Raw genomic sequence first — 27,050 nt, forward strand, 5'->3', positions numbered from 1 at the left:
GCATATAGCAACAGGTTTGGACGAAATGGCAATGAGACTAATTGCAGTGCTAGGTAAAGAAAAAAAAAAGCGACCTTGTATGCTGTTCTAAGTGGCGCACTGAAGAATAAAGATATTCCAGCAAGCTGGCGAGAGAGTAGAATGAGTCTTCTATACAAAGACAAAGGTGAAAAGATAGCATTAATTCTTTTAGGTCGTTAACAGTGACATATAAAATATCAATTACAAGGGTGGACTGAGGAGGTGGAGGTACTAGGAGAACTGCAGAACGACTTCAGGCATGCATGTTGTAAACTGGAGGCTAATTTGTTCGCAGTCACTCAATGCGTTGAAATCGCGGCAGTTGAAGAACGAGCAACAATGAATGGCGTTTTTAGATATCAAAGGGGCTTACGATAATGTAAAACCACGCTCTGGTGTGGCAAATTTTGAAAAAGGAGGGTATGGTCAAGGAAACGATAAGTTAATTGAATAAGATATACAATGAGAATAACGTAGCGGTGAAGTGCCAGGACTTGGGTGGGGCAAAAAGAGTTGCAGTTAAAAGGGGAATTAGGCAGGGATGTCCTTTATCACCACTTCTATTCATTCGACATCGGAGGGATTTAACAAGTTAGAATCGAACGGATTGGGTATTACGATGTATGGCGGAAGGGCGATGAATTGGAAACTAGCTGCTTACCGGGATTGACATATGCAAATGATATTGTTCTTCTTGCAGATAGCCAGAAAGGCCTTCAAGACTTAGCAGACAGTTGCGGAAGAGAGGCAGATGTTCCGAGATTAAAATTTAACGCAGAGAAATCAGGAGTCATGGTTTTCAATGATCCTGGCACAATGACGTTACAAAACTTAGAGTTACCTAGAGGTAAAGCATACAAGTACCTTTGTATTTGGTTAAACGATAGCGCGGACTATTTGCAGGATCACAGAGATGAAATTGTAAAGAAATAAAAAAAACCTTTCAGTCATGAAAATTCGCGGGCTCTGGGGATATAACAAATATGAAGTTATTCGAGGAATCTGGAAAGGCGTAATGGTAGCAGGCTTAACGTTTGCGAACGGTGTGCTGTGCTTAGGACCTGCCACAACTTCGGTGCTTGACATAAAGCAGAGAACAGTCGGCAGACTTGCTTTGGTTGCACACGGAGCCACTACTAATGAGGCAGTTCAAAGTGATATGAGATGGTCGACGTTCGAAGACCGGGATGCGAAAAGTAAGGTGCACTATAGAAGAACGGTTGAGGCGAATGAACGAGAAGAGCTGGGCGGCAAAGATTTTCAGGTACCTCTGCCGGTGCAGTATTTATACGATATGGAGAAGAGCTTGCAAATAAATACAAATGTTACGAGGAAGAAAACGATAGAAACATTACCTCAGACAATACTCATTGGCAAAAAAGAATACTGGACAAACCGGCGATGGAGCATTATAGGGCGGCTAAAACCAAAATTAAAAAGGAACCTTTTTTGACAATTCCAAAGGTAGTGGTTTACTTTTAGAAGCTAAGGCTGGGTGCGTGAGGATGAAATGCCGCCGGCAAAAATTTGACAGCACAGTTGACATTTTTTGCTGCTACATGCAAAGCATTGAAACGATTTAACATGGATTAACAATATAAGGCACTTACAATATTACAATATAAGGCACTTCAACCACCAGTGCAAGACGCCGACGCAGGCATTCGAGAAGCACTGGGGTTTCGGGATATCCATGGCAAGCTAAAGTATGAAACAGTGGAAGCAAGTAAGAGGCGACTTGAGGATTGGTAGAAAAGGTCAAGGGAGTAATGTTGGCCTGTGCAGAAAAAATAATCAATTAGCCTGAAAAATATTGAGCACTCCATGTATTACGAGCTAAGTGACACTTCTCACCGCCCCGTTAAAAAGGCTATGTTAATATCTATCTTAACGAAAGCTGCTGCTTTTGCGTCGGAGATGGTGCAGCCGACGCGGATTTCAAATTCTGACTGAATCAGGCAAGTACATCATTCATACTGGTTTGAAAGCAGTAGCGGCTGAATACTACTTGTGTGCCAAATTTAAGCACATATAAGCGAGAGTTGTAACTGATACAAGCATGTTTGGGTCGCATAAAGCGTTGTAACACTCATCATTGTTACGTCATGCACGAACCCCGTATAGTAACGAAAAATAAAAACTAACGCACAGAAACAGCCATTCTTTTCCGTATTATGTTCAGAAGGTGGCTAGTTAATATTTTTCTGCGCTCTTTGGCTTCCCTGAATGAGATAGACGATGCCGTACACGTACGTCGCTTGCGCGCCACGTGTCCCAATGTCTTCAAATGTTCTCTTCACTAGTGGCGCGCATTATTCACCGCGCAGTCTGTTGCATCCACACACTTCGGGAACGTCCGGAGAGGGAACAACAGTCAAGCATGTTGGCCTGGGAACCGGGGTGTCGTTAGCTGCCAAACCAACGGTCGTCGGCATCGGAGCGGGCGCTGATTTTGACGAGCACCGGCCTGAATCACCAAGCAGTATTTCGAGCCAGGTACGTGAACAGAGTAACCCAGTGACAACCGAAGAGAGTTTTGACAAGTCACACGCGTTACTTCTGTGGTGCGCTCTGTTCAGGTGCTATAAGTGCTGCCGAGAAACTTTGATAGATGCGCCACATTTATTGACAGCAGTTTTTTTTAGCGGCGATATGCGAAAAAGAAGACTGCCTGCAATAGAGCAACGACTGCAAGGGACTGGATGGCATAACTGTTATGAGGTACACAGCCTATGTTAAAAAAAATGGGGGAGGGGTCTCCTTAAGCTCAGCCTTTAAGGGGAATGCTACAATCTTAATGGCAATGAGACGCGACAATCTTAATGGCTAACTGAACGATCCCTGCTCCTTCCATTCAATAATAGTGACTTTGGATACAGATGGGGTAGTATTTTTCCTGAAAATACAAATTGCAAATTATAAAGCGGCGGCTGCGTTTCGATGGAGGCGAAACGAAGTGGCGTCCGTGTGCTGTGCGATGTCAGCGCACGTTAAAGATCCCCAGGTGGTCGAAATTACTCCGTAGCCCTCCACTACGGCCCCCCTTTCTCTCTATCCACTTTCACTCCCACCTTCATCCCTTCCCTTACGGCGCGGTTCAGGTGTCCACAGAGCAAGTGTGACAGATACTGCGCCTTTCCCTTCCTATGAACCAACCAACCAACCAACCAATTATAAAGCAGCAGTAAAATAAAAAATGGGAAGGCAACCTAGATATAAAAAAATAAAGATCAATGATGAACAACTACAATTAAAAGAAATGTTATCACTGTCTTCTAACACCTCCATAGCTTTGATGTGCACTCCTCACCCCTCCCCTTTTTCCTTTGTTCTGTTTTTGTTGCTTTTCTTCCTTTTCTGCGATGCAAAATTTTTTCCCATCTTTTGTTTTATGCCGGTTTAAGTGCAATGTGCTTTTGGCATTGTAGGATGGGCAAGGTTATTTTTTTTTCTTTAATTGCCCACGCTAACTTCAATTTCAGCCTTAATGGCTCTCGTTTCCGGCTCCGCTTGGGAGCCTCGTTCGCCTACATGCACTTTGTTGTTCACTCAATCAATAATTTCTTAATTAACGCCTCTATTTTAATCATCCCATCCCGTATGAAATGAGAGCCCCGTAACGTCGGTCGTAACGTAACATCTACGTCCAGTCAGTGCGTGGCCATGTCAGCTGCCATACTCGTCACATTCCGCTCACAACACCAACGCCGGCACCTACGCCAACTTTTCTGTGAATGGGTCCTTTAACGATATCGCGTTAACACCCCGGGAAACTTGTAATTGGTAGGTAACATGGCCTGCGCTAGTTCTCAGCAGAGCTTTTTCTTCATACGAGTTGGGAAACTGCGTTTCAAGAAGTGACTAGTTTCAGCATGCATTTTTCGGGAGGAGGAAGAGGAGAAATTGAGGCTGTACCCTTTGTAGCCAGTGAACGTAGGGGTGTGCCCAAGAAAGAGATGAAAAAAGGAGGGAGAAGAGAAGGAGAGATGTGAAGAGGAGTGGCGGGCAGTCTGTTCAGCGCTGAACGAGTGTCCACAGCATGCAAAGCCCAGCTTTCGTCGCACGGATAACGCCACTGTGTTGTCCGTGTTCCGTCAGTTCAAAGCCCAGTGCGCGCGGTAGCATGGTGTCCTCTCTCGGCTGGGGTGACAGTTGAGTGCAGCGAAGAGTGATGTGCTCCGTCGTTTCCGCTTCACTCCCACAAACCCTACGCACTGCTGCCTGCTCCTCTGGAGAGTGGCCGAAGCGCCGGCGGTGGACCAATGTCCGGAGCGCTCCCGGGAACCCTCGTCTCGAACAGCAGCATGTTGCCGACGTTGTTGTCACATAGTTCTGTGGAGATCGCTCCCTTGTGGTCTTCATACATCGCCACCGTCTTTTTTGTGCAGCGGCACTCCTTTGAGGTTGAGATCAGACTCGAACCCACCGGTACCCTCTGATCCCAAGTTAGACATGTGGTCGAGGCATTGTGCTGTTTGAGTTCCAATATGCTCAATAGCCTTTATCAGAGCTGTTTACGCTGTCTGTTTACGTAAGCAGAGCTGTTTACGTGCGTAGAGCGGCCGCACCCATGTGACGCTGTGACGTCACACCACACGTGACGTGACACTACGGTGTCGCGTCACGGTCGGCATAGCACGGCGGTAGCCACGTCTTACCCACATGAAGCTGTGACGTCGCACTTCACGCGACACAGAAGTGAGAGATGGGCTCCCAACTCAAGCGGTCGGCGTGGTGCGGTCGGAGCCGCGGCTCAGTTGGCAGGAGCTGTCAACTTGGGACTCTCGTTTCACATGGGACGGTTATGTCACAATCAGCCTGCTAGGACCCTGGCATTCACGTTACCCCTGTAGGCCACTAAGGCACGTTCATACGGCTTGGTTAAAGCGGGGCTTTATATGTGGGGCTGAGGAAGAAGAAAAAGAGAAGAACGTTCGGTCACCCGCAGCTAATCATTTCGCTCAATATTTCGTTCAGCAGCGTTGAACCCTTGTGATTTTTTTATGCGTGAGCTCTATCGGAAATTTAACAACTAGTAATAACAAAGACTTTTGGGCTGTCGGCTTGTGTCCCGTCACATCACGTGATACGACGGAGTTGGCAGGAGCTGCCAACCAGGCCGAGTCTTTTGAGACGGCAAGGTAGAGATCAGAATCGAACCCACCGGTACCCTCTGATCCCAAGTTAGACAGGCTTCTACTAGGCCACGTAGACATGTTCGTACACGCCTTGGCGAAGGATTGTTTTGCAAAATGCTATTCTAATGAATGCGTAAGTGTGAGAGAGATAACAAGAGCACAAATTGAGGGACGAGTAATTAGCCGAGTGCGAGTGCACATGTACACAAATAAGGAACCGCAAGGTCAGTTTGCAACCGGGAGCCATTAAGACAATCGTCCCTTAAGGGCAGAATTCAAGTATCGTCTTAAATTTTTAATAATGATTTCAACTCTTTCAGATTAAACCTGTTATACACACTGCATATTTGACTGTTATATGCGTCTCATTCATTTTCATCATCTCCATTGTTTTTATTGTTCTTTTTTCTATCACTGCTCTAATTGTACCACTGCAGCACTATTATAAAAAGTACTCACTTATACTCATGAGTGCAGAGTTATAATATATATAGCTGCACCACACTATGAAAACACCACCCGAGCACTGCCTCTAAAACCGCGTAATTGCTACAGACAGTCGTAGCACTAAAGAGTGTCATGTTTTGTAAATCTCGTCTCTCCGTGGCGCGCAGGGCTCGGCAATCCGACAGCCCGGGTCACAGCAGCATATCCAGCGGCGGGTCTCAATGGCTGCCGCCGTGGCCGCCGGTCCGTTTTCAGAGGACAGCGGACACCGCCTGCAGAATCGCCGCTTCTCCATCCGCTACCCGAACCATCCCCTGTTGGCGGGCTTTGAGTCGCCCAAGCGCTACGCAGCTCCCGGCCAGCGGCCTCGCATCGAAGAGCGCTCGAGCATCTCCAACGCCCGTGAGTGATGTCCGGAAATTCTGGACAAGAACACTTTAGAACGAGAAGTTGTTTATGGACACGACTTTTTCACTTATGCTAAGCTTCCATTACAATTATATACACCCCCCCCCCCCCCCCTGTTGTCTTGTAGAGCGCGCGTGCTGTACTTCTCCCATGCCAAAACTGACTCATCAGACTCCAAAAATGTGACCTTGAACCCTCGCGCTGTGCAGCAAATATCCTGGTCTTCATTCTGCAAGGTAGTTCATCAGCTCTAGCTAGGTACTGCGCATGCGCTAGCATGGTATGTTCCTCGCTGCTACTGCACCGAAAAAGAAATCATTCCCACGACTTGGTTTCGAACGCGTGCCAGAGGAAACAGATCGGCTTTCCTGGCGCAGACACGAGAGGACTATATTATCGCTGGGACTGATCCCGCCTCGTGTAAAACTGCAACCTACTCGCGCTGTGCAATGAAAATAGCTTCTTTTTTTTTTTCATGAAGACTATCTGCGCCACTCCTTCATGCGCGGAAGCGAGCCAAGATCGAAGCGGCAGCTGTGACTGCGGCTGTGCACGATCGCTTAGGGATAGTTGAACCTGTACAATGTTTTTCTCTAGGCGTTTCACAGTCGTCAAAAACGCAGCTGAATTTTTAGTGCAGTGTTAGTCGATGCGATGGAAGGGCGAACTTCCTTAAAAGAAAGATTTTGCTATATTTTGGTGGAGATTATTTCAAGTATTTGCATAACAATCTTCCAATATTGCTTAGATGCCTCACAATTAAAACTGATATAGCTTAATAATAGCTGGAGAATTCTCTAAATGTTCAAGCTTTCGCTGAAGTGGATAGGACTACACGTAATATTATCACGCCACTTTGTGTAGAATAGCTAGGAATGACAAATTACAGACCAAATATGGTTAACTCACCCACTGATTTTAAGCAACAATGACAATAAACATCGAAAAAGCCAACAAGATAGTCAATACTCCAAGGTCCGCGCACATAACCAGCGACCTCAGGAAATGATACCAGCCCGGTCATCTTCCTGATTCTGATCTTCTGGCTGTATGTTTTCAACATACCAAAACCAGGCCCATCAGTTACTTTCCAACAGTCTTCCCTGACTGGCTCCCAAGAAGTTAAAGGCTCCCCCCCCCCCCCCCCTGAACAAAATGCCGATACAGATAACGTTACTAACAGAGGCCAGTCGTGGTCCCCTAGTCCACAAGACAGCTCAAAACCTAAAGAAAGTAGGGAATATAAAATCTGTGTCGGGCTGGTGTTTTCAGCGCCTTGTAACCTCAGCCGCCTATGTGCCCAAATCGGCCGAACTTCCACCGAGAAGAAACGCCAAGGCTGCAATGTAAAACATAAAAACCCCTGTGTAGAATGCCAAATTGGCGTAGTGTATCAGATTCCTCTATCATGGGGTGATTGGCCGCTGCATCAATATCCGCTTAGCTGAACATGAAGGGTCAATTCGGAAACTAGATCAGCGCTGCCTGCCAAAACATTGCCTGGCTCACAAATGGAAGTGGTTAACAAAAGAAACGATGTCCTGCGCGAGTGCAACAATAAAAAAACATGAGATATTGTTGAAACCTATTCGATCAATAAAAGAGGTGCAGACTGTATTAGTGATACGTCAATCAAACTTTACGGTAGGGTAAAGCGTTTTCTCCAAGGTTTGCCCCTGCAACCTCCCCCCCCCCCCCCCCCTTGCTGGTGATTGTTATCAATTTTTGCGATATATACTTTGGTACCGTTTTGAGCCTGTACTGGCAAATATAGCCTGCCTCCCTTTCGAACAAACATCAGTTGAAGTTTGCGATCGTCCCGTCCTGTCACCTCTTCTCTCATGATCAACTTTTTTGCGAACAATTCTTCCTTCGTCAAAGGTGATGTCGGATCCGCACACCCTCTCCTGTCATCTGTCAGGTCCGTCTTATAATAATGATACCGGTGAGAGACATTGCTTAAGGACTGTCAATTGTGACGTTCCACGCAGCCGCTGCTAATGATTAGGAGACGAAAGAAGTGAATGGAAAAAGACGAAGGGAAAATAATGTCCGCGGTCCACACATTCGCTATCGACTCAGCTTTTTCAAGAAATGTGCTCTTTCGGTCACGCTGTCACAATAAGCCTCACCCGTTCTGTCGCACTTAAATGGAGCTCTTTGATCATAGCGCCTGTGGAACTCGCTAGGCGCACACTTTAGATTGCTTCGGGATTAAAATTCATTAAATGTTGTTCAGTATCGGTTCCTATTCACACATTATGCACCCCATGACACTCTACTGCAACACCTTTATCATCTATGACACAGGTACATAGCTCTACGAGCGTAAAAACTTCGCTATCCTATATGCAAAGACAAGAATCGACATGAACTATCGCTGCAGGGCAATTGCCTTTTGTCCCGTGATTCGGCAGTTCAGGTACTTCGCCCACGTAACGGTCATGAGCCTGCAGCTGTTTGTAGGAGCTCACTTTACTGTGTGTCATGCCGCGAGAAACCCGAGATGTCAGACTGAGTTTTCCACATGTTTCTTCCCGTTCAGTGTCGTCTTTCATTTCCGGCGCTCCAGGCGAGGACGACCACGACGATGTCGAGGATAAAGAGTAAGAAAAACATTTTTACAGATAGCTTGCAAGTGGTCGATTCGTAGCAAAAAAAAAAGAAAAGTAGGGTTGCACTTAAGTCTGCTTAGGTGCAGTAATGCGAAAGCATTTTCATTAGAGCTGCTGATTGTGTTTGTGCATGCTCGCTCCTTTATTTCTTTGCCGAATAACCATTTAATGTAATTCATTATTTATCTAAACATACGTTTAACCCATTTACCTGAATGAAATCATCCGCCACTGTTTAAATGATTGATTCTACTCATTATTCCCTATTCAAACCCATTCGCAGCACGAATAAAACAACGACAGGAAGAAAACACACACGACAGGACGAATGCTGCTGTCGTTGTTTTATTCGTGCTGCGAATGGGTTTGAATATGGATCATTACCAACTGGCCCAAACCTCGGTGTCATTATTCCCATTTAATATTTGACTATATGTGTAATTATTTCATTCACCAAAGGAATGAAATGACTTGTCGATTTCGAATTGAACAAATGAAGTAAGTAATTAATTCTTTCAATTAATCTTTACAAATAATAAACACATCTGGCAATCTAGTCAATACTGCTATCTAAATGCTTAATCAACTATTATATTATTTGCCTATGCAATGGGTGATTAATAGTTCGTGCAGTCACACTCTGATGATAGGCTCTCTCTACACTCCGGAGACACCAATCACGAGGGAAGAAAAGCTCGCGCTAATACTAACTTGTTGATCAACCGATGTACCGGTGGATTCTGTAATTACGAATTAAGCTGCCGAGCACTGCTGCTGTGTATCGGCGGGTATACTATCGAGGACAGAAGTGCACGTTATACGCAGTCAACGGCTGAAACGTATCGCTGGGTCGCCACCGTCACCCAACGATCCGAGATTGGCGCGTCTATTCCTCTCACCAAGGGGTGCTGTCAGGAAGTGTTGCTTCTTTCCTTACGGTGAAGAACACTCTCAGGTTAGCTTACATGTAACGTGCACACTTTCAAAGTAGAAGATTGGACAGCCGCCTCTATACCGTATGCAGCACACGCAAGCCATGGGTTTCAATTCCAACGACGTCGTGTAGCTCTTCATTGAACTAGCAGTAGTCGGCGTAAACAGAGTGCGTTAACCATGGTAACTGCCCTTTATTGTCATTATTACGTAACTACCATTCGTACAGTAGAAGGACGATGAGGACGGTTGCAATGACATCACTGACAATGCCACTGGAACTTACACCGCGCATGGCTACCTGAGCTTAGTGACGTCATGTGTGACAGCGTAGTTCTCTCTCGTAAGCTGTGGGGGTTTAAAGGGGGAACGGTCTTCCGCCCCGCTCCTACTCCGCAGGCGCAACGTCCTCGCTGGCGACCCGCGGAGGGAACAAAGGGCAAAGGACGGGGGCGACACAGTGTTACTACTCGAATGCTATTTATTGCACTTGCAAATAATACAGAGCATGCCGGCTAGCTATACATCAACAAGGTTTTCCTTGGAAGGGCAAGGCTACGTAAGAAGGGCTTTTGACTCACCGGCTGGGGAATGGGGGTGCGATTTCGGCGGCGGACATTTGAACGCGCCGTGAATATGGCGGCCGGGATCTCCCTTGCGCGCCGCATTCTTCGGACGAAGCCATACCACGGCGTTTGCCGCGGGAGGCGGCGAGAGTGTGCGGTATTTACCGGTCGCTTCGCCGTTGGGAACCAGAAGATGGGCAGTCGTGCACAACGGGTCCTCCCGTGTGCGCAGCGTACTCCGTGCCCGCTATCCCCCGGCATTTGCCGGGAGAGGCGGCGGGAGACGACCGCTCACGCTGCCGGCTGGATCCAGAAGCTCTCTCTCGTCTTCTCGCGGGAACCCGCGTAGACGTCTTGGTGGCGCACCCATCGCTGGTCTCCTTCCCCCAATGGGGAGGTATTTACCTCCTCTCCCAGCCGGCGCTGCCATAAAGCTCGTTGGGGTGGTGGTGGTCGGTCGCGGCGAAGGGGGAGGAAACTGGTTTTCCACATCCCTCCCTCCTTAAATGTTCACCTATGGTTGTCGAGAGCTGCTCCTTCGACGCCATCCGCGAGGTAAACACCAGGCTTAGGAGTGCGATCCAAACGTTGGTATCATCCGACGAGCAGCAAGGTGAAGGGGCCCCCGCTGTCCACCGGCAGGTCCCAGAAGCCAGCGTGACGGGAGGGTGTTGTTCCCGCTGACGCGCCTTTGTTGGCAGGCAGGGGGTTGGCCTCCCCTCCCGTTAAGCCGGACTGGTTCCGTGAGACTCCGAGCTTCGGTGATTCACGGCCGCAGGGCAGCAGGCAGGAACGTAAACAATGGCAGCAGGTCCAGGCGGCTTCACTTGATATCTGCACAACCCTCCGGATCTCCAAAAAGGTTGAATAAATTGAGCAAAATGACCATTTGGTAAAATGCGGGCCAATGCGAGTGCCAAACAATTTTATCCGACACCGCACTGCTTTCCGTTAATCCGAACGAAGCACGGGCATCCGCGGTTCGTTTGCCGGCATAATAATCTGGTTCCACAAAATTTCCGATTCTCCTTCTCAGCCCAAAAATACCAAGTTCATTTGAACGAAGTTAGCTTTCTCTAATTCAGCGAGATGTTCAGCTACAGCGAGGTCAATATAAAACAAGCAAAACGCTTTTGCGCATACTGTATGCCACGGTTAGCCTGTCCTCCGATGTGCGACAGGCAGCTCCCAAAAAGAGCCTTAAGCCTACTCGCTCTAACGCTAAGGACAATAGCTAGAACGCAGCGCCGCGAGGATGTGGTCCTCCGCCAAGGAACCCAGGGTGACCCTACTCGCTCGCTGCCATCCAAAGGCAACTTCTGAGCGAACGGTGCCCACCGCGTTCAGCGGTGTCGGAGCGCCCTGGTGCTTTCCGGCAATCATGGCTGCAATACCAGTCAGCCGATTGCGGCACCTGGCTCGCAGAGCCAAAGAGACAGAAGAGGAAATATTTACAACTATATACAAGAAAAGTAGGGCCACCGTCCCGGCTGAGGCACTCACTCGCTTCCGGCGTGCTGTTCTCCGTGGACGGCTCGGTCTCGTGCTCCATGTACGGACCTCGTGGCTGTACCTCTCTAAGGTCTCAGCACACATAAACACACACACACACACACACACACACGCACATGAATAAAAATGCTCCACACACACAGAAATACATGCACGACCATTTGTTCTCGCTGCAACTCCTCCCACCTCGCCGTCAAGAAAGCATATTAGCCTTGCTAGCATAGCGATGTCGGGTCAGGCCTAATGTTAAAAGTCCGGGCAGGCACTCCACGCCGCGAACTGACTATCGTCATTTGTCCCTAGGGAGGGGTAAGTAGCTCAAGTGCTTCTGCACGAGAGAACCACGTTGAGGCGCCATTGTGGGGTTTAAAGGGGGAACGGTCTTCCGCCCCGCTCCTCCGCAGGTGCAACGTCCCCGCTAGCGACCCGCGGAGGGGAACAAAGGGCAAAGGACGGGGGCGACACAGTGTTACTACTCGAATGCTATTTATTGCACTTGCAAATAATACAGAGCATGCCGGCTAGCTATACATCAACAAGTTTTTCCTTGGAAGGGCAAGGCTACGTAAGGAGGGCTGTTGACTCACCGACTGCGGAATGGGGGTGCGATTTCGGCGGCGGACATTTGAACGCGCCGTGAATATGGCGGCCGGGATCTCCCGTGCGCGCCGCATTCTTCGGACGAAGCCATACCACGGCGTTTGCCGCGGGAGGCGGCGAGAGTGTGCGGTATTTACCGGTCGCTTCGCCGTTGGGGACCAGAAGATGGGCGGTCGGGCACAACGGGTCCTCCCGTGTGCGCAGCGTACTCCGTGCCCGCTATCCCCCGGCATTTGCCGGGAGAGGCGGCGGGAGACGACCGCTCTCGCTGCCGGCTGGATCCAGAAGCTCTCTCTCGTCTTCTCGCGGGAACCCGCGTAGACGTCTTGGTGGCGCACCCATCGCTGGTCTCCTTCCCCCAAGGGGAGGTATTTACCTCCTCTCCCAACCGGCGCTGCCATGAAGCTCGTTGGGGTGGTGGTGGTCGGTCGCGGCGAAGGGGGGGGGGGGGGGGGGGGGGAACTGGTTTTCCACAAAGCCCAGCAGCTGTGGGTTATGCTCGCGTTGCCCAATTAATGACAGCCGTCGTATGAGTTTCAAATTTTGCTTTCCAGTTATCTTTCAGACGAACAGTGATTGCACGTTATATATTGACGTACACCGCAAATTCAAAAATTGCCGTTCCGCTATTATTCTCCTTGGCATTAGCTTCCTTCAACTGTACATCATGACGACCCCTTCATGTCCCTACCTTTGTCTACTCGGTACTGGGGACTTTACGCAAAAAGCAGCACGCGCAATGAGGGAAGCTGCTATGCCGCCACCTCAATGAAACGCAGGAAACCTCAATGAGAAGCAGCACTTTACCAGCACCTCACAGCTGTACGCACCCAGAGCATCGCTTCTCATGTCAAGCCTAACATGTAAAACATCCCTCCTAGAAAATTTCCAAACGGCTGTTGTTTTCTTGCAAGAATCTGCATGCCGATACAAATTAATACCATCGCCAGTGATACAACTTTCCAAAAGCGTCCAGCGCTTCAGGGGGACACTTCTGTTCCCGATAGCATAACATTTATATATGTAACTGGATTTAATAAGCCGTGTGACTCGTCTATTTATAAAATCATAACACTTAATTGCTGCTCACGCGATCAATGGTTGACATGATTGGTGACATGAACGGCGACCACCGAGTCACGAGGGCATGAATGTCTCACTTCACGTTATTGTTAACACCGTCGCTGTTTGGCGGTTTGTTTACTCTACCTCGGGGTTGCATTCACAGAAGCTTATTGATGACTCATGCCATCCTCGACGCCAGTGACGTGGCCCTAAGTTGGCAAGAGCCTTCACTATGCTGCGGAATAATAGCCACACAACTAGGAATAAGCATAAGATCGTTATGCCAGCAAGCGTGGTGTATAGTTGTTCTTAACTCCGTAATTCATATGTTTCTTCTTTCTTGCAAACAGTTTTTGCGAACCTTTGTTTTTTATAACCTAGTATCCTTATCGTGCCTGCAAATTACTCGATGCCGCAGCTGGACATTGTTTGCAGGAGCAGTATGCGCTCGCGTTTTTCGCAAGTGTGCGTATCACGCGAGCCTGTCTATGGGCGCAATAGAATGATCTGATACATACCGCTCGTGCAAGGCTGCCACAATGTTGTGGAAACTAGCTATGGAATTCGAACTTTAATACGCCGAAATAAGCGCTTTGGTCCTGTCAACGTTCCTAGGTGCTATAAAAATACTGGACTTATTTCGGACACCGCCTAAATCGAACAAATGTCCGGCTCCATATAGGTTTCTTGTCGCTTTTCCGCTTGTAGGTTTCCCCATAAGTTCAGTCACTGTATGAAGTACCCCGCTTTGAATACTTGAGTGCGCACTTCTCATTATTGATTTTATGTGTCGGGGCAGAGCTCAGCGTAGTGAGGACTTTCTGGCAGCCCTCTGCGTGTGCGGCAACATGACTATCGTGGCTGGGAACATTGCCAGCTACTGGTTCACGCCCGCTGCCGAAGCCATCGCCGCGAACATGGGCAAGTGAGTCACTTCACATATCCATGTTTTCGGTGGAGTCAACACCACAGAGAATTCGCCACCGTTATTCTTATAAAAAAAAGATTGAATTTGAACACTTGCCGTGAAATCACATGGCCCTTACCTGCCTTGGAAGGGTTATTCCCAGACTCGATGACTGTGGCCATAGCAAGTGGCCACACCCCATCTTCCTGTATCAGCTGAACATAAACCGAAAGATAATTTTAACTCCGAACACAGCTGGTAGAGGAAAGTTATCAGAGATCATACAAACTAAAGGGGGAGCTTTGTTTCAATAAAAACGAGAATTGTTTCACCTTAGCTAAGAGCAACTTAACGTACGAAATCTAGCAGTGCCTTCGCACAAAACAGGCTATTTAGATGTATGAAGCTTAGCTTAGCTTACTTAATCCTAATTTGGCTTGTGAAAGTGAAATTACAGCAAATGTGCAGGCAGGAACATACTACTGTAATCTGACCTTACAGATCATTAGGCTTTGCTAGGCTTATTGGGCTCAAATACTAAGCCTAACACATTCAATTATGCTTAGGAAGGCCTAATTACAACAATACGTTCAGGCACGTTCAGACTTTTTAAAACATGTGCAACACGCAGGTTTAGTTAGTGTTCTTTAGGCCCCATTGTTATTTACGTCAACCATAGCAAGTCAGTGTAATCATGGAAAGCAAAAGAACTGAACAAGGGTTGGTGGGGAGTGTCTATTCGCAAGCCGTCAACGTTTCGACAAGGGAACTTGCCATCGTCTGGACCCAGACGAATAAAAGTCCCCTAGCGGAAACGTTAGCATGGCTTACAAACTGAGGCTCCTTGTTCAATTCTCTTGCATACTACATAGCCACCTTCTTCCTCTTCGAGGGAGGCTTGTGTCTTGACACAGCGACACCGGGTGAGGTGGATGGAATTAGGAAGTGAGCGGAATCCATCATGCTTGGCCTGAAGTGTTTTCGCGGTGGAGTTATCAGCTGTGAGGTTTAAGGTTTCGAAGCAAAACATTGATTACGACGTACGCCCGACTAAAGGGCTAAGGGGTAATTTTAGACCACAGGCGATTCTTCAATCTGAGCTGAGATCGCACAGCATTCGGTCCGTGACATTGGGATCAGCAGTCAGAGCCACTGAGATAGCGCAGCGGCTGTCTTTAAAACAAATTTACTATTGCTGCTGTAAAGACGATGATGTCGTAACACCTGAAAAACTTCGCTTGTACGACAGCGATTATTCAGAGCCAGAAAAGATGCTACTCAAGACAAACCACAGGACCTGTTCTGTGCTCTCCTGTTTTAGCGCCTTTCTCGTCTTTTATTTGCTTTCAACCTCCTTATTTCGCAAGCTTCGGCAAGCTAGTTGCACAGAATTTTCCCCTTAATTTTCATCCACTGTAATTCTCCGAGCAGCTGGTCTCGGAGAATTAACTCCATGGTTACAAGGCTGATGGAAAATTCGTTTCCTTGCTGTCTAAGTTTAATTTCGCAGTCAGCGTGTACCGTTGGTTCATAATTAGAGCAAATATACATTTTTGCACAGTTTAATCCTCACGCGTTACAACAAACATTAAAGGGAGCTTGTCATCCTTTCGTCACCTACGCACAGCGGAGGCCTTCACGTAATAGCACATATGCATAAAAGGCATTTGGCGCGCATTTACGCATCGTGGTGGTCGTGCTGAAGACTACACACTTCAGCGTGCGCGGTCCCAGCGCGAGACAGAGGATACGCGGCTGTGGGACCGAACGTCAGCAGTGCACTGCCCCGCTGTCACTTGGTAGAGGGGGATGATTCAATATATTTTGGGGATACCAGACAGTCTTATGCCTGGTTCTTCTTGTACGAAACAATAGGTGAGTACAGACCCTCTCTGCCCATGCCCTGCGCTTGCCTCAGCCGCTTCCCTAGGCCTACCGCCGCCCGGAGTTCGAGCACCTGTCTTCTTCCCTGCCTGTCTTGTCGTAAGCCATGGCCTCGGCTTCCTTCAATGATGGATCGCCACGTCCGCCCCCACCCTGTCAACACGAGATTTCTGTCCTCAAACTTCCCGACTTCTGGTCCTCAGACTCAGACTTTGATTCATTTCCATTTTTTTAATCATTGTGCTGTCGCCACCGCATCAATTCGCAGTTGACCATGATCAACCACGGCGTTAAGGCACTCACGCCTACTACAGGTGCAGTTGTTCACGACGTTCTACACTCTCCGTCTTCCGGTCGACTTATGGCCACCTGAAAGCGACGCTCATCCGGCGCACTCCCGACACGAAGCCACGTCGATTGCATTAACTCCTCACATCAGAGGAGACAGAACACATCACAGACGCATCACCGACAGAACATCACATCCTCACATCACACACAACAAAAAAGTTCTTGCCTCTGTATAATCGCCGTGATCGTGGTTGACATCGCGGTCTTCCCGCTAAAAATGTACAGCCAAGGTCACCATCATTATCATCGTCACAATTGATTCCATGGCAAAATGATGTCCCCTGTTGTACCCATAAAAATAACCCTAACCTGTGCCAGCTGCAGCTTGGCGATACTTGCACACTTCGTAAACTGATCCGCTCACCAATCTTCGCACGCCCACTCCAAAGCTTGACCTCACTGGGAATCCGCTCCGTTGCACATAGACATCGGTTAGTTTGCAATCCCATTACTTGTCCTGCTCATGTCCATTTTTTTTCCTTGATTTTAAGATGAGAGCTTTACCGGAACTATTGATCGAAGACCCCTTGGCGGCGATTGGAGCACAGTGATTGGAGCCCTCGACTGCTGACCCCGAACATGCTGGTTCGATCCTGACCGGGCCAGCCGCGTTTCGATAGAGGCGAAACGCAAGGCGCCCGTGTACTCTGCGATATGAGAGCACGTTAAAGAACCCCAGGTGGTCGAAGTTTCCAGAGCCCTGCGCTGCAACACCCCTCATAGCCTCAGTAGCATTCTGACGTCACAACCTATATATCAAACAGAACCAAGCTCTCCAAATTGTTTGCTGTCCTGTAATAAAGCTGTTGTTCCCGTCCGAATGTGTTGAACATCACTTTAGGTTTCCTCATATTAATTTTTAAAACATTTTTGCTTTGGCTGCCTACATTATAGATCTTATTTTGCAGTTCTGCATCCCAGTTAATTATTAGAAAGGCAATATCATGAGGAACTCTAACATTGCTAAGGTATTCTCTGTCCACTTTTATCCCCAACGCTTCCCAACTCAGTTCTCTGAGTGCCTCCTGTAAGCGTGCGGTGAATAGCACTGTAAAAATGTCATCCTGCCTGAAAGAATTCTTCATTTGGGATGTATTACCACCTTACGTATGTAATATTTGATAAATATGCAGCAGCTATTTACATTTTTCAGCATGGGAGGCACAGTTTTTATCAAATCGGCAGGGCTCAAGGTCGTGATACAACTCCAGTCAAGCGAAACCGCGTTGCGCAGTTCCTATTTCGTAATATGCAGTTTAGCAACCGTCTTAGCCTTGTCTTTAGTGCAGGCGGTGTAAATCACAGGCCAAGCGACTGTTCAAAGGTTTTTAATTTTTTTTCCCTCTCAAGGTATTACCAAGTCTTCGTGTGACTGAACAAGCTCTGTTTCTCAGAATATTTTTCAAAGCAAAGTCACCGTTTTAGCAGCAAAAGATATAACTCACCTGGCTGCACGGCCTAAAATTGTGATGTGCAATGAAAGGTAACTTTTTTTGCGTACTTGCGATATCGCAGCACAACCCTGTCGTCCTGGAGCTGGATGTTGATTACGCTTCCGGCGTCGCTGGCAGCTTCGGCACTCTCCTCCGTATGCATTTACTACGGCAGCCTTCAGACCCAGTAAGTATATGCGGTAAAGCGCTGTACACCATGTTCATTTGAGTGCCTGTTCAGAAGAAGCAGGCTTGGCGTTTCAGGGTACAAACAGTATAGTCAGAAGGCAACGTGACAACAACGTTACAGATGAATCGAAAAATAGCTGTGTGTTCGAGGTCAGAATTGCAAACTGTCGTTACAAGTTTAAAGTTCAGTGAAAGATATGTTGACAATGAAGGGTGCCTGGGTAACATAACTGCTTGGATTACCGGCTGTAAGGAACTAAAAACGAAGAAAGACGAATTTACGAAGTTCAGGTGGCCGGCAAACAAGTAGAAATAAAATTCAGAGTACACTACGATCGTGAAAAGTAAGAGACCCCCCCTTCCCAGCTCCCAAGGTTCAAACGATCCACTCGGGCCGTCGAGAACTGCACAGCTTGCAGGTCTTGATGCCAGGTGGGCATCGTCAGGTGGCGCCCCTTTGTAATGTAGTACGGTTCGGAACTGGGGGAATGCTAAATGTATTCAGCCTCAAACCCCGTAACAGAGCGAGAAATCACGCCACATGAATTATATTGTTGTGTACTTAGTACGTAACGGGGGTGTTTATTTGTAGTCTAAGCGCTGCGAGTCCGCAAGGCACTCCAGCCTCTGAGCACGTAACAGTATCTTCGGTCTGCAAAAATAGCGGAGCCAAACATTTATCTCCCTCAAAGCATCAGTAGCAAGTGTTCAGTGTTTTAGGCGCTGTGTCTGAAGTGCTCACAGTTACGTGCGACTGCGTTCGATGGCTGACCGCGTATATTTTCGCAATAAAGTTTCATTCTGCAGAGCTTAATGCATGAAACAGGCGGGAGCGGTACAGACCAGCGCATTCCTTTTTTTTTTTTTTTTTTTGCCTTTATAATTTTGTTCCATTGGGACAACATGGAGGTAGAATTACTAAGGCTGCGAGAAAGCCAAGACATCGACACGACAAAGGGTTATGCCTGTTTCTGTAATACTCAATTCCACTGTACGTGCTGTCTAAACCTTGGTACAATACGCTTATCGGTTAATTCTCTCAATGTCGAATGGAGTATGAAAGAGTTCTATTTTGCGTGGTAATTTTTAACATTCTTTACTCAGCCGCTTTGTCTTTCTTTTTCCTTACAGCGATAAGTACCTCAGTGATCAGTCAGAGGGCGTGGTTCGCTCCTACGCCAAGCTGAAACTGAGCCAACTGGAGAGATACGAGCAAGTCAACCTCTTTTCACCTACTCACCCCGTGTCTGCGTGCTCTCGTAGCAGTCAGTTTAACGTAAGCGTAGCAGTGGGTACGCTGTTATCACCAGTGTTAAGGCATTTTTATAGAAAGTAGCTCTCGTCGCGGTCAGTTTAACGTAAGCGTAGCGGTGGGTAGTCTGTTATCACCAGTGTTAAGGCATTTCTATAGAAAGTAAAAAAAAAAAAAAAAACAGCGGCTCGCATTTAGCAGTCGAACATTCTTCACTGAGACCAGAAGCTTCAGAGATACATGGTCGGGGATAAAATAACGTGGAACTTTAACTGTCAAGGGCAGAAGTAAACTTAACATGTATATGCTCGTAACATCAATTATTACTAGCTACGTAACGCATCAGAAAAATTTGACCTTTGAAGCGTGGTCGATATTATGTGCACGACTGTATTCATAAAGCGACAAGAAGGATTTATATGATCAGTGCTTCAGTATTTCATGATCTTGCACTTACAGCAACGATACCCTTTTGGTAACTTCTAATTTGGTCTAACTGGAAAGCGGCTAGTGGAAACAAGTTTCAACAGTAGACGTTTAACACGCGCAAGATCGTGAAGTGATACCTCAGATATTCTGCATCTTTCATTTGGGTTCACTTCACTTGTCATCCTGCGCGACTCCACAACTCCAGAACATTTTGAGATATTAAGCGAAATTGTATTACTTAAACAGAATCGCATAGCTTTACACAGAACAGCCACATGGGGTCACATATAAATTACCTTGATTTCTGTATTTTTTAGTTGTAGGCCGACAATATGTTACATGTATGTCCAAAAATGGGTTTGGTTTCCCTTGATTTGGGTTGGTTTGGTTTGGTTTGTGGGGTTTAACGTTCCAAATTGACTCAGGCTATGAGAGACGCTGTAGTGGAGGACTCCAGAAATTTCTACCACCTGAAACACTTTAACGTGCACTGACATGCCTAGTCTAACGCAATGTTGGAATGCAGCTTAGGTGCCTTGTGGCACGTAACTTCGCTTTGTAGTTCGAACAAATAAAACCAGTAGAATGGCGCAGACACTGGAGGTAGAAATAACGATATTGACTTTCAAGTGAATTTATTTCAGTGAAGATCACATGCGAAAATTTTCATGTGCGCTGCTACGCGTCTGCGTTCTTCCGCTGGCTTTCTTATTTAGCAATACGTATCAACTCACTAAGCCCTCCATCTGCACAATTCATTTCGGACTGTACTTACAAAATCTTTCTAGCACTGCAAAACGGTTTTCGGGAACAGCACCGTAATGGCGGTCAGTATTCCAAAAGTATCTTGCATCTTGGCTATAAACACCCTACTTACTGCTTAATTTATAAAGTCATCGTTAACGAGACGTTGTTTCACAGTTACCGTGCGTCGTAGTCACGCATACTGCATGAAATCAACTCCTGCTTCTTCTTGCTAGCTGTGCTTGAAACGTTTGCAATTCTCGGTCCGTGATTACTGTACAAGACCGATTAACTTACCTCCATTTACGGGCTCAAATAAAAATGGTCATTTGCGTTTATCAATGTTATTTGAATTCAGTGGGCAAGTCTGAACAGTTATAAATATTATAAATATTATAAAATTATAATATTATAAAAATTATTATAAAACTATTATAAAATTATAAATATTATAAATAGGCGCATTCAATTTTTATTATCACTTCGGCAGACTCTTGACAAAATTCTGAATAAGTCTAGGCCGCAATGTATAACGGCCACATATATAAACCGGACAAAACTCAATGCATGAAGGCTGGACTCGGATTGACAATGGCCGCGAAATCAATTATGTATACTACGAGATGCATAACTGAAAGCATAGATGACGTCAGTAGCAAATACGACGCACCTGAAGGAAACGTGACGAACAGTGATCATTGAAATAATTTTTTACATCTATTTCAGCGACTGGCAGTGAAAACATTACTTTTTAACGTGTGAGGTGAGTGAGTGAATTTAAGTAATATTTTCCGTGCAGGTTCTTCGAACGACTAATTCTTTTCTCCTGGGCCGGCTACACAGGACTCACACTCTGGTGTAGATACATACATAGGCAGTGAGTAGAATTCATTTTTTCTATAGGCCTCATTCACAAGCGTGTTTGGTCGGCACGGTATTAGCTTTCAAAACGCATGAATAATTACTAGGGAGCATTTGTACCGACTCTGTCTTTCAGGTTGCTTTTTGTACATAGTATAAAAAAAAAAGGAATACGCATTCGTGATATAGTACAATCGCTTAAATAACGGGTAATTGATGCCTTCTGAACAAAATAGGCAGCGCTTCCGCATGCGGCCTCTCTTTACATTCCTCACACAATGGGGCAAAGCGATAATTCTAGTATTCATTGGGATGGAGAAATTAACCTGTACAGAACGTACAAAAAGTAATTGCTGGTTTCTTTAGGAACAGGATAGGTTTCATAAGCAGAAAGAGATGAGCAGAGAGGGATACTCAGTGAGGCAGAGGAAGATGATTGTTTTGGCAGCTGCGCTGATACAGGACAGGATAACTCGGAATGTTAAACGGTTTGCCTTCTCGTGGAATTCGGCGCACGATAACGGCGTTTCTTTTTCGGCCCCACACAAAACAAGAGACGAATAGATAAAAAAAAAACTTATTGCTAATGCTCTCGGTTGGCTATCGGACGCCAATAAGTGCAGCCACTCCTGTGTCTGAACAAACACAAGTGAGAAATCCACAGCCAAAACTGCCTGTGTTCCAGCCCATACCCTCCGTATGTCGCGCTCAGTGCTCTACTATACTCCAAGTCGACGTGTTGCAAGGCATTTGTTAAGGTGGGCTTAAAATTTAATAAGGGAAAATTTGCGCTGCTTTACCCGATGCGGAAGGACAGTGCAGAGGACGCAGTAATAAATTCCACTGGCGACATCTTTTATAGGATGCTTCTGAAAAGCGAATGCCGTGCCACCGGTGGAATGCATTCATCTTCCATATTCAGTGCTACGAAATAGTACAGCACTGCATGTGACATGCAAATATTGTGGTTTCAGATTCCACCACAGCCCAATTGCAGTTGCCCATCTCACTGCCTTTCTCAGATCAAAACATCAACGGAGTCCTGCTGACATAAGCGATTGACGGCAGAGCGTTAACATTTCCGAGAGGTTTCTAAAATTTTTGTGTTTGATTCCCATTACGCGGAAACTCTTTCATTCTTATCATCGCCACTATAAAAAACTAACACATCCAAATCATTTCCTCGGTATCAATGATAGTTGGCCGATTTCATGAATTTGCTATAACATTTGAAACAACAACGGCAACACTTTGAGGGGTAATACGTTATGTTGCAAGTATGTTTTGACGGCAAAAGTGTTCCCATAATGGTTCGCTAAAGACAACACCCAGCAGAAATGGTTGGCTTCTAGGGACCTCACCACTTGCTTCTTGGGTGGCATCGTATTGTTCGCCTCGATGGCGCTGACGGGGCTGTCTGGGCCACGGCCTGCGAGCAAGACGAGCCCGAAAGAGTTCCGGGCCAATGTGGATGTGGACGGTGACGAGACGCCGGACTTCGGGCTAGCCAGCGCGACGAGCGGAATCGCTGCGCTCACCACCAGACTGCCATGGAGCGTCATAGTCATCTACGGTGCCGCATCGGTCATCACGCGTGTAGCTCAGGTAAAGTCGACTCGACGGGTAGATTCGTCAGCAATACAAAGTCTTATGCTACAAACCGCAGTGCACATGAGGATTTCGGATTAACTTCGGCGTCACGAGCTTCTTTAACGACATACACTCTTCGTCAAAAGTCCTGAAGCCAAAGGATTTTCACCTCAGCCGCAAAAAGAAACCATCACGCCATCATTAAAGGCCAAAGGGCATTCAATGCCATGAAATGCTTCCTTATCTAAATAAGAAACTGTCTCATAGCTTTTGCGGCCCTTTAATCTTTAATGGCTCTCTGGCGGCTTCATTTTGCGGCTGAGACAAAAATCCCTTGGCTTTGACTTTTCACTAAGGCGTAGACTTTGCGCAGGTACCTAGGATGTGCAGAGGCGCAGAGTGGTGTTAGGTTCCCTTCTACGGACACTGGCGCATACTTTTTAAGGCAAGAATGCAATAATGATTGCATTTTAACTCACATAGATCGTGAAGTGATACCTTAGATGTTCTGCATCTTTCATTTTGCGTACACGTTATCCTGCACTACTCCCCCTAAGTAAAGGATGACACTAACAAACAAAACAGACACGTAAAGGTACACTTTTGAGTCGGTTTTGAATCCGTCTTTTATGCGCAATATTGCCAGTAGAAGCGCAGCACGGTGTGGCAGTTTGCGTCGATGCGAGACGATGTGCTGCTTCTGCTGCTGAGTTCGAATTATGAAAACAGAACTAAGTACGCAGGCATTTTTATTGCAATTTTTATTTTGAGAATAGGTTGCGAAGACACTCTTTCGACTAATCTTGCATTAGCTTGCCCTTCAAGAACGGTTATTCTGAAGCCTGAAGAGGTCCACCGTCAGATTTTACGTTCCAACCTCCCATATATACGACCTCTTACAGATTTCCATGATGGCCAGGTTGGCAACCAGGGGCTGAGGAGTGCGGACGCGTTTTGCGCCGGCTCCACACTTTTTGTCTCGATGTGCCAAAAATTTTCATCGGAATTTGGTTTCAGTGGTGCCATTGGGCGTTGGAAGGCGTCGTGATCTTGTGGACACCGAATTTGTGACTGAGTGCAGCAGTTTGGTTTTTATTGTCGGTCTTGTGCGGACCACCTGCGAAACGCTAGCGCCCGTTTGGCCTAGCGCGGCTTCGGCCGAGGAGACCGGCCCGGAGGCCCCTTCACCGCCGGTCTACAGTCGCGTTTGTGGACCAAAAATGACGATGCACGTGACCGTAGAAGGTACTGACCTCGATCCAGAAGGCTACGACAGCACCTGGGTACAAACGCTCAGGAAAAAGGTTGAATCGAAAAGCAAGCGGACGCTTCTGAATGATTCCAAGGAGGACAAGGTGGTGCAACACCGCGTTCCAAACGGGGAAGCCGCTCATGGCGCCGCTAAAGCAGCTAGAAGAAAATTGGCTGAACGATCAATACCCATGAATCTTCCGAGGTTCCCGGAAGAAGGTATCAAGGTGATTATTAGGCCTCGTGAAGGTCTAGCCGTCATTAAACGCACGTCGGGCCCGCTGCTTGGTCAGGCCCTCGCCATGGCTGCCGGAATCAGCTGGTCGGAGCTGGACTCATGGTGTGTCAACGAAAAGCAAGGTACGGTGCTCTTTCATTCCTTGGACTTTAGTCGAGGCGTGAAGGTAGCCGCAATCCGTTGCTTTAAACTCGATGACAAGGAGCATGAAGTGGTGGCCAATCTGATCGCACCGGAGGATTGCGGCCGAGGAGTCGTTCATGGGATCTGTGATACATTCACGGAAGAACAGTTGTTCAGAGCATTGAGGACGGATTCACAGAACCCAACGGTCGCTGGGGTGCGGCGGATGGGGAAAACTTCCACTATTATTATCACCTTTTTGGAACCTGAAGTACCAAGATTTGTCAGGATTGAAGGCATGCTTATGCCATGTCGATTGTTCAAAAAAAGATATGAAGTTTGCTTCAGATGTGGGGAACTTGGTCATCGCTCAGATGTGTGCGATAGTGAAAAACCTAAGTGCCATGGCTGTGGGGTGGTATCGCCGCTCAAAGATCACCAGTGCACCCCCAATGTCGCCTATGTGGAAAGGGCCACCTAACAGGAGACAGACGCTGCAAAGAACTCTTCCGTACACCCTACGTTATCAAGAAGAGAAAGTGGGAAGCAAAATTAGCCGCCGAGGAGGCAGCCAAAAAGAAGCTAGCCGCCGAGGAGGAGGCCAAGAAGCTGCAACAGGTCCGCTTTAGTCGTCGCGATGGGCGTAGTGAGTCCCACAACCGGTCCCAGAGCCGTACAAGAACCCGTTCCTCTTCGTTCCCGCGACTGCAGCCGCCGTCGTCAGAGACGATAATGGAGGGCTCTCGACCAAAGCAACAGCCGCAGCAGCAGCAGAAACCGCCGCAGACAGCATCAAAAGGAGTGAGTAGTGATTCTCAGGACTCAGCTGAGGTTCAGGCTCTAAAAAAAAAACAGAATCAGTTGTTACAGGCGCAAGTTAAGGCACTGCAGGAACAAATCATTGCGATAGGCAAAATTTCACAGCCAATGGAGACCGAAATGCAGGTAGCGGCGGCATCGCAGAAGGAACAGGAAAATACCCCTAGGGACAGTCCTCCTGCAGCAAAAAAGAAATGAGGTCCCGAGCCGGATCTCGAAACACGCGTCCAAGGATTGGAAAAACGATTCGCAGAAAAAGAAGACGACGACAAAATTTTCCAACAACAAGTTATGACCGCGTTAGAACGCCTGAACAGTGGTATGGCAGAGATGCGGGTCGAAATGGCTAGGAGAGACGAGAGAATTCAGTTGGTTTACCAAGAGATTCATAACATTAAAAATGGCTCTGCATCACCGTAGAAATACCATTTGGCAGTGGAACTGTAGGGGCTTCAGTCGCAAACGCGCGGTACTGGAAACTTTTTTGACCAACACTGACAAACCCGAAGTAATCGCATTGCAGGAGTGCAGTAAGCACGCTAAGCTAGCGAGTTACAAATCATACGCGGGACGAGATGACAACACGCGAGTGGTCACCCTTGTCAAAAGGAATATAACAGTGCTGCAGCATAATACCGGGACAACAAATGTTGACCATATACTAATCGAGATAATCCCACAAAAAAGAAAATTCAAAAGCCTATTCATCCTCAATGTATACAGCCCGCCTCGACAAAAACGTCAATGAAACTTCAATGAGCTATTCGCCAAAGCGCGAGTGATCGCGAAAGGAGGACCCCTGTTGATAGTAGGGGACTTTAACGCGCATCACACTGCATGGGGGTATCGATACACGCAGGTAAAAGGACGCGAACTATGGAACAGCATTCAGCAGAATGGCTTATTGCTTTTGACGGATCCCCTGAAACCAACCCGCCAGGGTAACAGCGTTTCGATAGACACATCTCCGTACTTAACTCTAACCGGAGGCTGCATTTACGCCACGTGGTGCAACACAGGTGAAAATTTAGGCAGCGACCATAAAATTATAGAAATCGTAGTAGATAACGGCCCACCGGTCGTCCGCACCAAAAAGGCAACGTTGGTGAACTGGGAGGCTTTCCGAAATGGCCGCACAGGTGACGAGGAAGGCATAAGTAACATTGACGATTGGAATAAAAAGGTCATTCAGTCGGTCAACGAAGCGACGGAGGAGGTGGAGGTTGACGAAGACATTGAAGGAGTAGACCGTCACATGGTTAGGCTCTGGCGTAAGAAGAAGGATCTAGAAACGAGACTCACACAGAAAAGAGGGAATAGGAACTTGCGCAGAGAATTGGCACTGCTTAACAAAGAAATTGAAGAATATGCGCTCGTTTTAACGAGGCAAAACTGGGGCAGCATTTGTGAAAAACTGGACAGAAATATCGGGAAGGCAAGTACGTGGCACTTACTTCGGCATCTTCTAGATCCCGACAAATCTAAACTGGAGGCCAGGCAGCAAATTCACAGGCTAATACATACCTTTGATGGGACCGCGGCTACTCTCATAGCCCACGTCCGAGACCGGTATTTGAACTGTGCAGAGGGTATAGGCCAACAAATGCCTGATTACAAGGGCCAGGAAAACCCGGAGCTAGATAGCCCGATAACGGTTGCCGAAGTCCGGGCAGA

General features: G+C 47.2%; 1 protein-coding gene across 1 annotated transcript in view; it reads left to right on the forward strand.

Moving 5' to 3' along the window:
* The window catches only part of LOC146197008 (uncharacterized), an 88,587-nt gene that overhangs the window by 51,167 nt on the left and 10,370 nt on the right, over positions 1 to 27,050 (forward strand). Inside the window, exons 17-24 of the mRNA XM_084597111.1 lie at positions 2,349 to 2,517; positions 5,774 to 6,008; positions 8,560 to 8,620; positions 14,105 to 14,230; positions 17,963 to 18,067; positions 19,201 to 19,281; positions 21,294 to 21,371; positions 22,708 to 22,960. Of these exons, the coding sequence (XP_084453237.1) occupies positions 2,349 to 2,517; positions 5,774 to 6,008; positions 8,560 to 8,620; positions 14,105 to 14,230; positions 17,963 to 18,067; positions 19,201 to 19,281; positions 21,294 to 21,371; positions 22,708 to 22,960 (1,108 nt within the window). The remainder of the gene's footprint in view (positions 1 to 2,348; positions 2,518 to 5,773; positions 6,009 to 8,559; positions 8,621 to 14,104; positions 14,231 to 17,962; positions 18,068 to 19,200; positions 19,282 to 21,293; positions 21,372 to 22,707; positions 22,961 to 27,050) is intronic.

Source organism: Amblyomma maculatum, chromosome 3, assembly GCF_055883805.1.
Source record: "Amblyomma maculatum isolate TAMU_Amacu chromosome 3, ASM5588380v1, whole genome shotgun sequence".
Classification (NCBI taxonomy): Eukaryota; Metazoa; Arthropoda; class Arachnida; order Ixodida; family Ixodidae; genus Amblyomma; species Amblyomma maculatum.